Genomic DNA, 17,524 nt, shown 5'->3' with positions numbered 1-17,524 from the left:
TGTTTGGGAGTGGAGAGGTGGTGAAGGTGATAGCAAAATGCTCCTTAATTCTCTCTGATTTCAAAGTTACATATTGAATTCCTATTTTTTAATTGAGTAATTGAGCGAAACAGGCAGCCTAGTTAATGGTTAAGCAGAACACGGTATAATGACATAAAGTTCATCCAAAACATGTGCTTCTAGAAGATAAGACTTAATGAACACTACCTGTAAGTCAGGCATTAAATTTAGGCTAAAAAGCACTAAAATAGAGTACATTTGAAGTGTATTTTGCTAAGGCTGCTAATTTAAGGTCAGGCAAAGAATCAAAACTCCTCAGATGATAAAAGATTAATGAACTCTGATATTCTAGGATGAAGTCTGTAAGGGAAGCAGGAATTAGCAATATGTAATTTATCAAGTAATTTATTTTTATTTTAAGCATTTTATTGATAAAGCTAATAGTTATATGTATGCAAAGCAATTTCATATCGATTCCATTTAGAGTGAAAAGTATTTATCACATTATTGTACACACACAAAAAAAATCATTTAATATACAAATATATTTTCCCAAACACACTGAATGCTATTCTTTATACACTTTTACCATCTTCATAGAAACACGATGGTACTGGTCTCTTTCTTCTTTTATTGATATTGAGTTTCTTCAAATTTTGTGCCCTGTTTAATCTAACATTAATATTTCTCAGACCTTAGACACTATACACATTCCCACAAAAATATAGATGTAAATATAATTGGAAAATCAATACTGTATAGAAAACAAATGAGGATGCATATTATATGTTATTACTTTTATTTATCTTAAAGCTGCAATTTATTTCTAGATCAGATACCTTGAGGTCAAGGGCTCCTTTGTGATCATATTTTAACAATATTTTGGTCACAGTAGTTAGCCAAGAAGATTATAAAGATAATAAAGAGAAGAAATGAGGAAATACATGATTCCTTTATTGAAACGTTGCTTATGCAACCCATTCCCCTAACTTTCCTGTCTGTCTCTCTATCTTGACTTGTTCTTGCTGCTCCGCTACAGTGGAGTTGGAAAGGAGTAGAAACAGAGATTCTACATCAAGAATAATATCTTGTTTCTATATGTGTGATTGTACCAGGTTATCTGATAGAATCTCTTCCAAACCTAAGAAACTATCTCTGATTTTAAGAAAAGCAGTTCAATTTTCAATTACTTTTATTATGAAGGGATGTGCGTACATGTACAAATGTGTGTGTTTGTGCATATGTATGTTTGTGTGTATTAAGAAACAAGGCGGCTATGAAGAAAAAGTAAGTTTGGGTAAGATTCATTTTATAACATAAGGAAGAGAAAAATTACTAATAGACCTCAGCAAGAATTTATGGGATCTCTAGACCCTTTTATTAAATTTAGTCAACAATTAATCGAACACATGCCATGCATTAGCAACTCTTTTGGGTATATATAGAAGGAAAGGAAACTAATATTTATTGAAGAGATGAGAGCTGCTTTTTATTGTATATAAGTAACAGGATGTTAACAGGATTAAATTTCTACAGGTACTAGTTGCAGTAGATGAGAGATTCCAGAGTTCAAAACTCTTGAATTCCTCATACAGAAGTCCCTGATCTACTTCAATAATACAAAGGATGGAGACATTGGAGATAGCTGATATATTGTTCGAGGAAGATTTCATTGTAGAAAAGTGAAGTTGGGCTGGGAGTTACCTCTGATTCCATCCCCCAAAAGGAAGTGAGAGATCATTGCCTACCTAGTTACCTCAAATCAAGCATGGGTGCTTTAATGGGACCACTGTGGGACCCAGAAGTCTCTCACAGGAGTTGGTAACTCCATGCTTAATATATGACTAGTATGCTCTTTTACTTTAAACCCCTCTCTCCCATGTCTCCCCTCCCAAAATCACACACACACACACACACACACTTAGTATACTAAGGGAAAATGAGAACACTGAGTTGGGCTACTATGTCTATAACCTAAGAGTGAAAGGTAAATATGTCCAAGGCCTGTAAGGACCACCCCGACAAATACATTTTAAAGGGAGTATATAGAAAGGCATTCATAATTGAAGTTTTACTATGAGTGAAGTCTATTTCTGTGTAAATGCATACATTAGTAAGATACACACAAATGTGTGCATATATATATGTGTGTGTATTCCAAGAGGTATGAAGAGATGTACAGCGAAGAGGAGTTATATTTAATTCCATCAAGATTTCATAATTTATCTTACACATAAGTGATGAAAAAGATTTGTGTTGTCTGCAAAATAACCTTAAATAACCTTCTCCAGTCTGGGAGGCAGGGTCTGTCTCTAGAGTCTCAGCTACCAGGTCTCAGTTCAAAACCAACTTGGTCAGGTCCAACCAAAGGATAACACTGAATGTGCATTGCTTAACCTGTAATCTTCTGCACTCTTGTTCCTGTGTTCTACCCACCTCTCTCTTCCTAGCAGTTTCTCAATGTGCCAGCAGTGTATCCTTCTCACTACCACTCCCTTCCTACTACCATCTAGGAGAAACTGAGGAAATTGGATAACCAGTTTTGTTAAATCAGCAATTTTAAATCACTTAAGATGTGGCGAGGTGCCTCTGTCTAAAGGAATTTCAGGATGTTCCAATGGAGTCAAGGAAGTGCAGAGACCTTTCTATGCTGCTCCAGGACCAACTTTTAGTCCTTGGTTACAGCAACTTCAGAAGAGATTGCTGAACATCTGATGCCTAAAGTAACCGAGAACTTTGGCAAAGATCATGAAAACAAGGATTTATACTCAACTCTCCCTGGGGCAATTTATTTAATTTCATGGGCTTCAATTTCCTTATCTTTAATGGTTAGGAGTAACTGGGAGGAATCAATTAAATAAATGTAAAAATACATACTGGGCAATCAAAATAAATAAAAAAGATTTGTTGCAGTCCCTACTTCTATACTCATGAATACATTTCTCAGTGGACTCCTATTATGTAGTAGTGACTGCTGAGACAAATGTTGAGCAAATATTCTAAGGCTGTTTTTGAGGTCAACAAGAATGAACTCTGCAATTCATTAGCAGAGTCTACACAGGTTGCTGGAGGGGAGAAAGACAGTTTAAGTCCTTAGTTACAGATGATGGCTTTGAGGAAGTTAATTTCTCTTCACAAAATGGCAATAATGAAAGAACTTACCACAAAGGTTGTTATGAGGCTAAAACGAGATAACGATGTAGAATGGTCTCAAGAGAAGATCTGGTACATTGTAATACTCAATTATGGTTCACAATTTTTATTATCCCGTGAACTACAATTGCTATGGTAGAAAGTAATAGAAACTTATAACGTATATCAAACAATTTGTTTTTTCAAATTATGTATTGTTTTTGAAGAAAATTATTCCAATATACTGCTAATTGAGGAGTCTCTGATATTTTGGACAGTGGGAAACACACATAATAAAAAATCTAAATAAACTTTGAAATAATTATTTCTAATTTATACTCATTCATCATGATATCATTGTATTAAAATTTTACATTTATCTGATGTTACTAGTGTTGCTTAACAATTAAGCCTGTTTCTCCAATTCAAACAAATCTTTCACTATACTTCCACTAGATTCCAGAAGGAATGTTACAGTTAGGTTACACATATGAGGGGGTGAGGATAGTGCAAAGTTAAACCCACTTCATTTACCCATCATGCTCTCATTTAAGGGAAAGGAGGTTATGCATCCAGTTGATAGATTGGCAACTTTTACTTACCAAAAACCACTCCCTCCTTTTGGGTGGGTGTGAACATTCTCTCAGAAAGCTACATTCTATGTTGGCTTAAAACTCACAGTTTGGAATTATTGTTAAGTGTTTCTAATACATGATTCAAACAATAATAACTTGGAACATCGACATAGCTAGAACTTAATCGATCCAGAAAATTATTGCATACAGAATAAGCGTAGCATTGAAAATGAGAGCACTCTTTCTTTCTACATGCTTGAAAAAATTGATACTTGAAAAACAACATTTAAAATTCTATACTTCAAAAATCCTCAATTTCTTGTGTTTCAGATGTTAAAGCAATTAAATTTTACTTTTCTTGACTCTAATCAGAGAATAAGCAAATATATAGTAGGCTGAAAGAAAACGGCATTTTGAAAAGAGTTACAAGACATTCTAATCATAATATGCATTTTGTAATATTCCCAATTATATTAACACCTTATCTTTTCAATTAATTAAAATTATTAAATGACTCACTGTTATTTCTTAATGATTAATTTTTCAAAGTGTTATAATTAAGGAAATTCAATTGATATATTGCTTACTGAGACATTATGTTATTATTTTAGTTTTAATCACAAGATGTATAATGGATTGGAGAGATTTATTAAATATAACCCCAAAAAAGCTTTCCACCAAAGCCCACATTTGAAAGATTAATTTCACTCTCTCTTATTTTAACATAAACTCATTCTTCAAAATAGCACTAACACATCGCAATGCATTTGTTTTGAGGAATGTTTAGCCTTATCAATGCACATATGCATTTTTAGTTAAATTAAAATTAGTAACTATAGAATGCTCAGATGGGATCAAGGTAGGGGGACTTACATATACTGAACTTTCTTAGTGCTAGCCACTGTAGTGTGTTAACTATTTAATCTTGAATCTCCCTGGGGAGCAGGGACTATGACCCACTTCTTATTTATGAGAAAGTCAAGGCTCAAAAGACTAAATGCTTTGCCTGCCTGAGATTATAAAACAGGATTTATATACACATTTTTCTCTCAAGTGTTTTCACTTTATCTTATTCCTTTAATTCTCAAAGAAGGGAAAAAATATAATAAATATATTAGTGGAATTGGGCAACTCTCAAACATTAAGCACCATTTAATCATTAGCATTTAAGAGAATTAATTGAAATCTCTTAAAAGCTAGGATAGTATAGTATAGTTCAACACACCTAATGTAAAATGTACAACTATACGTATTGCATAACTTTCAACATCCTCTAAGGCAGCTATTCTCAGTTCTGTTTCCACCAACAGCAGTAGTATCACCTCGGTACTTGTTAGAAAGATAAGTTTGTAGGGCCCCATTCCAGACCTGCTGTGTCAGAGACTTGTGTGATGGAACAGAGCAATCTGTGGTTTAACAAGCCCTCCCCGTGAGTCTCATGATAGTGAAGACTGAGAACCACTATCTAAGTGAAAAACAGAAAAGAAAGTTCTGTTTCTGATAAACACTTATTGAAGTAACTAAAATCGAAATTGGATCTGGCCTTAGAAGACCTCAAAGAAAGGTCGGCTGGAATAATTAAAAGTCATGTAACCAATCAATTGACTGAAAAGAGGGATAATAAGTCACTCTCAGTTATTTCCTACAGAGAAATAAGGTACTAAAAAGGTTAAAGAAAAGCTCAATAAAATCATCAAAGAATGTCAGAGTAATGATTCTAGCAAGGCAGCAGTCCCAGTAAAAATACATAATGTTCCATTTTCCTGCTTGGAGTAAAGAACCACATGTTCTCTATGCTGTCTACTACATGAAAGACATGAAATATTTCTTTTTCCTTTTTTTATAGTAAAAGTAAAACACTAAGAACTTAATACCCTGATTTATGAAGGTCTATGTTACATATGGAAGGAAATATTTAATGATCAATGCCCAATTGGCAAAGCTTAAATATCTTCATTAGATGCTGCATTGAGAAAAATATTTTAATATACTAATAATCACAAACATTTAAACAATATATAATGGCAAGAAGAGAAAATGCCAGAGTGATAGGAAGATAAATTATTTTACTTGCTTCCGTGTCCTCACTGTCATTTATATATCAATCCCAGACCCCTTTCTTAAAGCCAGAATTTCTAGTTTCCTCCTAGATGTCAGTTTCAATAAATTGAAAACAGAGTATATCCAATTAGGTCTCATCAACGTTTTCTCATAACACCTATCTCAGCTAATGGAGTTAAATTTCCCCACCTACAAACCCTGGGAAATATTCTTCTTCCTTTTCCTTCAGGCCCTTCTCGGGATCCCTCATGCCCTCTACCCAGTAATGTTTTGTATTTCCAAATCCAGTCCATTTAAATTCATAATTACCTGAGGATTTATTTCTTTCATTTTTTCCATTGTGATCACTTTTATTTATAGTCCCGTGCTATTTTTCCCTTCTCTCATCACAACTAGACGTTCAGACTCTAGAGAACAGGAACAATGTCCCCTCCTCAGTGTCCATCCTAAGGCCTGGCACAGTAAATATCCTCAGGTTGTCCCCTGGTGAATGTGCTGGGTAAGTACACTAATCTGAAATCTCTTTTGATTTCAGGATGCCTTCAAACACTGCATCTTTTTCCAGAGAAAGAAATTACTATGTGAAAAACTTGTAAAAGAAGAATACATATTCTGATCTACATTTATCACATTTTAAGTTCTAAATAAGTGTTCTAATAATCAGATTTGTATGTTTTTTATACGAGAATCCTCTTTCTTGATTTATTTTAAGACAAGTTATGTTTATCTTGTCCACTTGGATATTATTGTTTTCAGGTTTTAACACTTGGCTTCAATGAAGTCAACAAAATCAATGGCAATGTGTCCCAGAGTTTTTAGGGGATACCCATGAAACGGAAAATTAGGCAAATTATAATACTAACCAAAATGCTTTCAACAATTATAAGAATCATATAAGGAATTACAGTTTATGAGAGAAAGAATTCTTGTCTAGATCATATTTGCTACCGACAACACCCTGATTTATGGAAACTTATTCTAGAAGATTTAGCTGTACTTAGGAGCTGTATTATCTAAGGAAACCACAGATAAACAAAGCTCTAACTGGGGATTTGGCTGTACCCCCAAGCCCAGAAGACACCTTTTGTGTGCTGTATACTATATACTATAAACATTTCATGTTTTAACAACCCCATTTTTATTGTATAAAATACCAGGATCTCAGAGGTAGATTGAATTGGTTCTCTCAAAATTATAAAGTTAAAAAAAAAAAAAAAGGTATAATTTTTGTTTATTCTCACTGCCTTCACTGAAGAGGAATTCTAGAATGTACAAATAGAAAGGGAAAATTCTTGGCCAGAAAGATACAAGAGAAATCTTCCAGAAACACATGACCTGGGATATTTCAGACTCTTGGCAGATTGCAAACCTTTACTGCCTTTTATTAATAATCAGGGTTCAGATCAAGTGCCTCTAAGGAGCCAGGACCTACTTGCGAGACAAGAGTTTAGCTCTAAAGTTGAATGCCTTCCAACAAACACTCTCATAATAGCAGATATCTTCTCCAGACACCAAATTACTCGAGCCAGCACAAATGTCATTGACTAAAGAGACATTGAAATATGTGGCCAATGTTCTCTAGAAAATAGAACTAAGAAGGTTATTTAGTAATAAATGTGAAAAACACATTTAATAGCAATTTTGTTCTATAGACTTGCTGTCTAAAATTATTTAGACCACAGTCACAACATCTGCATTACAGTTGCCTATACACACATAAAACAGGAGGGTGTACAGTATAAGATCACTGTTATTAGAAACTATAAATTCTTTAGGGGTATAATTGTGGAAAGAATTTCAAAATCACAAGGTGACTGAGGAAGTAGTACTTGAACTTACACAGATAAAAACAGACTCCCGGTCACAGCCATCTAAGTGTCTCGTACTTCCACAGTGGTGAAAAATCGGGATATAACATTATATCAGTTGTTAGATATTACCATTATCTGTCCACCTCTGTCAAGGTTTGTACAAGTTTAAAAGGGGAGATGAAACAAGCAAATTTTCCTACCTATACATAGGTAACACACAGACTCCTGGATATGAAACAAACAACGAAAAGCCAGTAAAGCAACAAACAGGGAAGTATTATCATCGTGGAGTGTTGTTTTATCAAAGTTTGGATTCAGGTAAGGGGAAGAGGGTGAATGGTGGTGAAACATAAGAATGGACCAGAGAACATAGACTTCTGACAACACAGGGAGAGCTTTTCAGGAGACACCTAGCCACGAATTTCTTCTAATAATGGCAAGGATTCCAATAAAAGTCCTTCAGTAAAGCAAAGACAACAACTACTACAGCAGAGTTTGCTTTAAAAGAATGTAACATCCAACAGTCTGTCATTTGCAGAGATAGAAATTAGCACATTATCAAAGAAAGCAGAAATTGCTTGAGCTGTAATAACACACATTTCATAAGATTTTGCTTTAAAATACAAATTTTAAGCCACTGCAGTACATTCAATGTCTTTGCAATGAGTCAATTAGACTTGATGCAGGGAAGAAAAGTGTTCAGTGTGAAAGGAAAAAGGATCAAATAGACAATTTAGATACAAGTCAGTAACAACGGGAAAGATCTAGACAGACAAAAAGATTCCTTATTCACTTCTGTCTGTTTCTGATTTCTCCTCTTCCTTAGTGGTAAAAACAGGAAGATAACAGGGAAAAAAAACACATTGTGTGCCACTTCTGTTTATTTTCTACTGATGACATTAAGATATAGCTGATATTTGCCATTAATAAATTTGATATTAAGTCTACAGAGCTCAGTTATTGTCCAATAATCTTTTTTTTTAAAATTTAAGTCTCAGTTTTAAAGAATCCACTAGAGTTTGATAAATAAAAAAAATATCAAAATTAGGTGATGCAGTTCATTTTTGTAGAATGCAGAATCTCAAAACAGGTAAGTAAGCAGCTTAAACAGGAAAATAATAAAATAATTCAACGCAGTACTATAGAATGTTAGAAAATGAAAGACAAGAGGAAAAACACCAGCACATACACAGTCAGTCCCAAATAACTTTACATGTTGAACAATGTTTCCAATGTAAGAGTAACCAACATGGGTTACTTTGTTTTGCTTTAGTTCTCACTAAAGGTCTGATTTGCCAGGGCAAGAGGTGCAGGTGATGGTGGGGGCATTACTCTTGGAGGATATAAACTGTACTTAACCTTAGTTTTGTCATAATAGTTCTAATTGCAATGCTTCTATTTCTTATCATGTGGGGGAAGGTGAACATCCATAGAGGAACCTTCAATAAAAATAAATTAAAAACAGTGTTTCCGCATGTACCTGTTTTTCTCCACTGGGCTTTTTGTGGTTCAGTAACAGCTCAACAGCTCCAACGACTTCTTTCCTGATCGCATGTAATAGAGCGTCCCCGACATAGACATTAAAGCTTAAGAGCAGTTCAATGAGCTCCAAGTTCTCATTTTCAATTGCAATTAGCAGAGCAGTTCTTCCAAGAGGATCAATGCAATTAATATTGATTTTAAAATAAATTTCAGCTTCTTCTAGGGATTTCTTGACGCTTGCATAATCTCCCTTTTCCACAGCATTTAAGTAGGCTTTTTCTGATGGTGAGAGTTCTGATTCTGCTCGGACTATCCTTAGAGGGATGCGGTCTCTGTAGGGGGCATTAACATTTCTTTTGTAATAGAACTGAGCCATGTTTCATGCCATGCTATTTCTTTGTCTCTGAAAGTGCAAACAAAAACCAAAAACACAAGGATTAGTGTTAGTACACTTTTTAATTATTATGCATCATGCTTAATTCACAATGATGTCAATAACAACAATAATACCATTACTATTAGGTAATAAGAGTGTTTTTCCTTTAAACAATGCAAATAGATTTAATAATTATTAAGTTATCTCCAAACACAAGTAACAAGAGGAATAAAAAAAGATTCGTATTTGCAAGTTATTTTTAAAAAGTTACTTTAAAAAGTGACATTTGTCAAAGGATAAACCTATTGACTTTTGAAAATTACTTACAGAATTTATCATATATGAGTAGTTTTTAACAGAAAATGTCAAAAATCAGAGGCTGTACCTTTTTTTAAGTATTTACTTTTTTCAGTTAGAGTTGACATTCAATATTATTTTATATTAGTTTCAGGTGTACAGCACAGTGGTCAGATATTTATATAATTTATGCAGTGATCCCCTCGATTAGTCTAGTTACCACCTGTCACTATACATAGTTGTTGCACTATTAGTGACTATATTCTTCATGCTGTACTTTACATCCCGTGACTGTTTTGTAACTACCAAGTTGTACTTCTTAATCGCTTCACCTTTTTCATCCAGCTCCCCAACACTCCTCCCTTCTGGCAACCATCAGATTGTTCTTTGTATCTATGAGTCTGTTTTTGTTTTGTTTGTTCATTTATGCTGTTCTTTAGATTCCATATATAAGTGAGATCGCGTGATATTTGTCTTTCTCAGACTGACTCATTTCATTTAGCATAATATCCTCATGATCCATCCATGTTGTCGCCAACGGTATCTTTGAAGTTCTAAAACTGGACCAGGCATATTCAAATATATCATTCACTATAAATTTTGCTAATCATGGAGTTGCTGTTGAGATTATGGAATATCATTGTCTTGGCAAAATGTTTTTCATTTGTCATGTATTCTATTCTTAATGTTAAGTACTTATATCAAAATTAAAATGAATTAGTGGTATTAATGTCAGTAAAATTTTTACTGGGCCTGATGAGCATGATTTTATTTTTTCTCTATGTCAGTAAATTCACTGAGGGGGATTGAGGATATTAATGATCAAGATGAGCCTAGGCAATTCAATGTCCAAAGGAAGGATTTAGGAAAGGATTAAAGAGAGAGAGAATTTATTCTGAATATGCTATTTTCTTAGTTCTATTACCTTTAGATCATGAAACAACGGACTGCCAAACAGGAATATATTCATTACAAATTATATTAATATTTGGACATTATAGTAAAGATATAGTTGAAGATGAGGAAATTATTTCAAGTAAATAAAAGATCACCCTAAAACAGATTAATAAGGATAAAGTTGCTGGAAGCTATATTGATTTAGTGTCATCCTAGTGACACAAATTTACTGAAAAATATATTACGTTGTGAATATAATTTCTTTATTGCTGTTCCTGATTTCATACTTATGATCTGAATTATTTTATCATTCTATGTCATTTGTATTCAATTCACATGTTTATTTACATATGCTTGCCATATTAATTTAATATGAATGAAGCATTCTAGGTACTTGAACATGTATAGTCATCTTAACAGATCTTTTTAGATCTAAGCCTTTTATAAGTACATTAATCTGATCTGAATAATGCTTTAACCATAGATTAAATATGTGTTGCATTAACAAATGTGACTGTATTTAACGTAATGTTTTCAATTTGGAAAATTATGCATTGTTTATATGCTACCTCAATTTAACAGTACTTTATCAAGCAGTTAAGTTTCACCCTTTGATGTCCAGATTATTCATTATGATTTCTCAAATATCTAGGTTCAGGAACTAATATGCAAAACTGTTATTTTATAATTTGTTCCTTTAGGATGTATTATATTATTTAATTAAGGTGTCTTCATAGACTAAAAGAAAGTAGAAATCCCATAATCCAAAAATTTTTTCTCAAATATTTCACATTTTATTAGTCTTGGTATTTTAACTGTATATTATGATCAACTACACAGCATGATATAAATTTATTTTCACAATTGCAGATAGGAAGTGTTGGGCGTTCTTTAAATGGCAATATTAACTTTTTAAAGGAAAATAAAGAGTACCACCAGTGTTCAAAAATGTTAATTTTAGATGTGCAAATTATTTGCTTGAAGACTGATAATAATTTTAGTATTTCAGGGATGCTTTAACTAACTAGAATAATGGAAATAGAATTTATATTATTGGATGAGAAGGAGAATTTAATATTACTCTAGTATAGTTAAAACTTCAGTAAATCAAGATTACGATACTATAGATCTCATTCTAGTTTTCTGATCCTGAATGCTCATTTATACCTTAGAGTGTCAGCTGTCGCCCACGTTCCCAGCACTTCTTTTCCAATTCCATGCCAGCATCAATAAGAGTATGTGAGATCAATGCTACTGCTGTCTCATTGTAATTTTATCAGGACTCAATATAAATGGTTCATAATGATAATAACTGGAATTTACATTCTATTTCAGCAGTATACATTCTTCTCTACTACCTCATTTAGTCCTTACATATGACTCTTGGAAAAATATATGAATATGCCTTTTCTAGAATTGATTTTGAGATTTCCTACTAATAAGACTAATGTTTGAATGAAGGTTACTCAAAATATAAATTAAAATGAAAGTATGAATACACACACACACACACACACAAACACTATCAGATCTTCATGTGAATCCTGACTCAGTCAAGGTTAGGAATCAACCTAGATGATGGAAGCATTGTATTCTATTTTATTTTGTTTTATTTCATTTATTTTATTAAGATAGTATCAAATACAGAATTAGGTAGTAAATAGCATTTGACTTCTCATTTTCAAAATGCAGGATGTTGGTGACAATGAAGGGATTGGGCGACAACATCCTGAAGAACTTGTGGGAGGAGAGGGGATAGATAATGAGGAATCAGAATTAATAAAATCGATTTTATTTGATCCAAATAACTAACTGCCACAAATGTAAATTGCATAAGTGCATTTTTAAAAGAGTGATACTTCCCTGAAACAAAGGCATGCTAGTCAACATTGTATTTAATATGTGAACTGGGCATGAGACATTACATTAGATAATCTGTTTCTCCATCCATAAAGTGAGGTAAACAATACTTAGGAAGGAATGGGTGAGAAGAAGAGTTAGTACTGAGAAGGATCTTTTATTAACTGTAATGTCCTCTTTCAATTACTTGAATTTATTTGAAAAAATATAAGAACTCACATTGGGAAGCCTAGATACTTTTAAAATATATTTAAAATTTAAATAAATACAATTTAAATATTTACAGTGGAATAGTAAAATGAGAGAGAGAGAGAGAGAGAGAGAGAGAGAGAGAGAGAGAAACTCTGATGGTGAAAACCTTAAAAGAGAAAGGGAGATTATATAATTTTTCAATATATAGACTTCTCCTACTCGATTATCTGAGACATAGAAATACTAATAGAAAGACAAAAACCAAGTTTAACATTTTAAAACTGTGATATACGAATGCAGTAGTGGTGGAAGGTGCTGATAAGTCTGATGGATTTCCTAAGCTGACACACTTATCAGCAACAGTGGGATTGCTACAAGACAGAAAGTCAGTAAAAGAAGAGGGGCCTCAGTTGAACAAATATCTTGACCTTAAGTGTGGAAATAAAAGACTGTCCCTGGTCTTGCACTTTCAGAATGAACTTTCTGGGAGAGGAAATGGGGAGGGAGGAATGTTTCCTCTCACAAAATTACAGAACTTAACACAGCCTTGGATTTCAGTGCCCCTTTTATCACACATAAGACAGAAATGGACTGGCTGCTTCTCTTCAAGTTCAATTTCAAATATTCAGAAGAGATAAGGGAAATGATGGCAAAAAACTTAAATCCTGTGATGTGAATTTTTAATTAACAAAAAAGTTTTGTCTTCCTTAAATGTGTTGGAGATTTTAAAAAACAAAAAGGTGGACAGAGCTAATCTTGACCTCAGTCGCAAGAGAAATTTTGAAATATTGTCATGAGGTATGACAACCACAATTATCTAAGCAACATAAAAATATACAGACATTCCCTGACATTTATGATGGTTCAACTTATGGATTTTTGACTTTATAATGGTGCAAAAGCCATAGGCCTTCAGTAGAAACCCTGTGGTACATACTCTTTCATGACGTTGGACAGGCAGCGAGCCTCAGCTCTCGGTCAGCCACTGGATCACAAGTGTAAACAACTGATACTCTACAGTGTGCTGTGTTGCCAGTGTTTTCTGCATATTGTGTTTTGTATTATCACGTCCCATCATGTCTACAAAACGTCCATCTGTGTCTCCTGGTTCTGGTGAGAAGAAAAGGAAGCTACTGCTCTTGACATGAAACTCAAAATAACTAGGCTAATGTAAGTGGTCTGAGCACATTTAAGGTCGGTGAAGCTAAGTGATGATGTTCAGTAGGTTAGGTGTATTAACTGCATTTTTGACTTTGATATTTTCAACTTATGATGGGTTCATTAGGATGTAAGTTCATTGTAAGCTGAGGAGCAGCTTTATAGGAAAACAAAGGTCCTAGATATTTATATGGATCTGAAGACATATTCCCTAAAGGATAAATTTAGTTGTGCAGTAGAAAGAACAGTGAACTTGAATTGCAAACAACACAAAGGAAAGAAAATATACAGAAATCTCCACCCTTGAGTATACATTATTAAAGATAAAATGAATTTTCCCCAAACATCTTTTTGTGTGTGTGTGCTTTTTATTCTTAGTTCCCTGTCAAAATGTACATATTTTCAGGTGCATTGTCATGACATAGTGAGGAAGACTCCCATTTTTTGTTAGGATACTACTACATATACTTCAGTTGGATTTTTGTACATTTTTTGGAATATAGTATGACATAATATTTCTCTGGATAACTTATTCACAATACAATTTGGATACTTTTTCTTGTTATTGGTATAATATATTATCTCATTAATATTTGGCATAATATATACTGCACATAAAAGCCTCTGATTTTTGCTACCGTTCTAAATTCCGGATCCTTCCCTAGCTCCTTAAGCAGGATACTTTATGCACATTTCAGTAGTTGCAAGTCTTCTACCCAAAACATCACATATTGACTGAATGTTTTGTGAGTTAGCCTGACCAACACTTAACTGCCAACATTTTCCTCTTGTCTTGATATTGTAAAAGCACAACAGAGTACTAAATTCCTTTTAAAAGTTTTAGGGACATTTCTGTGAATTCCAAGAAAATGATCTTATAGTACTCAATGAAAGCGAAAGAACTTTAGTAACTAAAATATTTTGACATCCTAGGATTTTAAAGGTGGAAGTCATGATTATACTTATATTTAAAATTAAAGGTCCTTATGATTTAACAAGAACCAAACTTAAAACTAAACACTAAATATATCTATTGAAAAGAAAATACACATACTGAGGAAAGTAGCATAGGCAAGGTGAAAATTTTCATTTACCTTGATTTTTATCTCATGGAATTTAGAAAACATGCTGTAGAAAATACAAGTAGCAGGAAAAGTTTGAGTTTCTTCACTGAGAATTAGAATGCATACATTGATTTATTCTTTCCCTTTGAGTTTCAAAGAAAAAGATGCTCTCTCCTTACCCCTGCTGCTAATCCTGCTGTCTGAGCTTGCATCCATTTCCACTTCACACCTTAAATCTCTTTCTGCAAAATCAGTCTTCTCTTCAAATTACAAATGTACTTAATTTTAACATACTTATTTTAAAATTCTAATCATGTTTGGCATTTTTTTCTCTCCTAGTTGTGATTTTCTTTATTCTATAACTTTAAGCTCATCTCCTATTTACTTCTTTAGTATAATGAGTGAAGTGATGTTTATCACCATCATGGAATAATTTTTTTTCCTTAAGATCAGTCATGCCCTGTTAGTTGCCAGATGCATTCTGGTACTTTTAGAACCTTATAATAACCAATGTTTCAGAAGCCTCCAGTGACAAGCCCTTTGAAGTGAAATTTGTCTTGCCTTGAGGTCTTTTACACTCCTGTCTTAATACTTTATCTCTACCTTACTTCTCAGTAGTTCAGTCAGACTCCTTTTCTCCCAAGCAAAGCTAAAATGTTATTACCAGGGTTCTGCTCATGGCTCGTTTCTCCATTTGTCACTCTCATTAGTTATTCTCATCCATTATTCATTATTTAAAATTTCTAATAAAGTCCACATATATATTTTAAATATGCTTTATGTTTTATTTTATTTCTTTTTTATTAAATTTATTGAAGTGACATTGGTTAATAAAATTATATAGGTTTCAAGTGTACAATTCTATAATACATCATCTGTATATTACACTGTGTGTTCACCACCCAGAGTCAGCTCTTCTTCCATCACCATATATTTGACTGGCTTTACCCTTTTCTACCTCCCCCAACTATGCTCTAAAATTCATGTTGTCAGACCATGACTCTCTCTTAAGTTCTAGACCTGTACTGTCCAATACAGTAGCTATTAGTCACATGTGACTACTTAAATATAAATGAAAAGACTTTAAATAATGTTAAGGATCATTTCTTTAGTCTTATTGGCCACACTTCAACTGCTCAATGCATTACCTTTTCAGAATGCTGACTATCATCTTTTTAACAGCTACAGCAATCTTCTTCTAAAACTGATAGTTTTCTTACATCCTCCCTAATTAGCCTCCACAATGCTACATACCTAAACTTTCTAAAATGTAAATCTGATCAAATAACTCTCTCACTTAATGACTGATAACCATTCCCAGGAAAAATACAACCCTATTATGAAATACAGGACCTTCCATGATTTGGCTTCTAAATGCCTTCTTAGACCTACATGTTCCTATATTAGACCTATATTTCCCAAGACTGGCCCTGGAAAACCTTATTTTACACTGACAAGAATACCAAACGACTTGGCTACTATAGCTCTAAGCATTTTCTCAGACTGTTCTTTACAACAGGCATACCTTTCCTCCTCTTGAGCCTCTGGACTCTCCTGCCAAGTTTTAAAAACTTCTGTGAAGTATCAAGTCTCTGAGGATTTTTCTTTTCTTCCTCGTGAGGCAGGGTTATATGGCTTTTAACAGCATGTTCATAAACTGTGAATCTCTTAGTTTTAGAACATTTCTTACTGCAAAGGTGTTTTTGGCTCATACAGTTTTTCATCCACAGTGTTAAACAAATAGTAAGTGCCCAAAATTTGTTGATGAATCAAGGAATTAATGACTACACTTTTATAATTATCTCACTGCCATTTTATATAAAGGAATAAAATAAAAGGGTCAAATTGCTTGAATTAGTTGCCTACAATTGGTTTAACACTTGTCAGCCTACTGAATGCGACACTTAGTCATCCAGTCAACCCTTACTAAGCTATCAAACAACCTGCACAAATGCTTTCCTTAGCTACTTATCTTTTCTGCATATCTTTACTCCCAAGCTTCTGTCAGCCATATGAAGAATTACAACTATAATGTGTAAATCAACACATGGATAGCTCACAACTCTGGAATACGCTTCTCGCTTCTATGACCTGCAATAACCAGAAGGACATACAACTAGTCACTTGGCTGATGCTTCCAGGGGACTAGAAGAGCAGAAGGGAAAATTTGAATGCCTTATAATAGAAGAGGTAGAGTTCAGTTACCAGATAACAGGAGAAAAATATGCATATTAATATATACAGAATTATAAAAGAGGATAGAAGAAAAACTGAGGAATAAGAAATCATTAAGAAGAAGTAAATGGACACACTGGTAGAATGACAATAGAATGAATCAGTGAACTGAAAATTCAGGTCATGAAATTCTCCCAGTTTGTAAAACATAAAAGTTAAGAGAAAAAGAGAATAGATATATTAGGGCCAACATTTATAATATAACATGTGCATAAAGAGAAAAAAGAATGGAGTGTAGGAAATATATTAGTAGTAATGACCAAGAATGTTCATAATTATAAAACATACAGAGGGTGCCACAAAAAATGTATTCACATTTTAAGAAAGGAAAAAAAAAACTATATTAAAATTGTACTACTCAATATATATACCAATAACAAAGGA

At 33.4% G+C, this 17,524-nt stretch overlaps 1 protein-coding gene across 5 annotated transcripts in view; it reads right to left on the bottom strand.

Moving 5' to 3' along the window:
- TRPC4 (transient receptor potential cation channel subfamily C member 4) overlaps positions 1–17,524 on the bottom strand; it is a 217,893-nt gene that overhangs the window by 155,064 nt on the left and 45,305 nt on the right. For all 5 annotated transcript variants that reach the window (XM_074329993.1, XM_074329992.1, XM_019736606.2 and 2 more), the window contains one exon: positions 9,060–9,464. In XM_074329993.1, coding sequence (XP_074186094.1) covers positions 9,060–9,437 — 378 coding nt within the window. In that variant the 5' untranslated portion in view covers positions 9,438–9,464. The remainder of the gene's footprint in view (positions 1–9,059; positions 9,465–17,524) is intronic.

This window comes from Rhinolophus sinicus, linkage group LG04 (assembly GCF_036562045.2).
Source record: "Rhinolophus sinicus isolate RSC01 linkage group LG04, ASM3656204v1, whole genome shotgun sequence".
Taxonomy (NCBI): domain Eukaryota; kingdom Metazoa; phylum Chordata; class Mammalia; order Chiroptera; family Rhinolophidae; genus Rhinolophus; species Rhinolophus sinicus.
The sequence above is the reverse complement of the archived record's forward strand: the minus strand, read 5'-3'. Positions and strand labels throughout refer to the sequence as shown.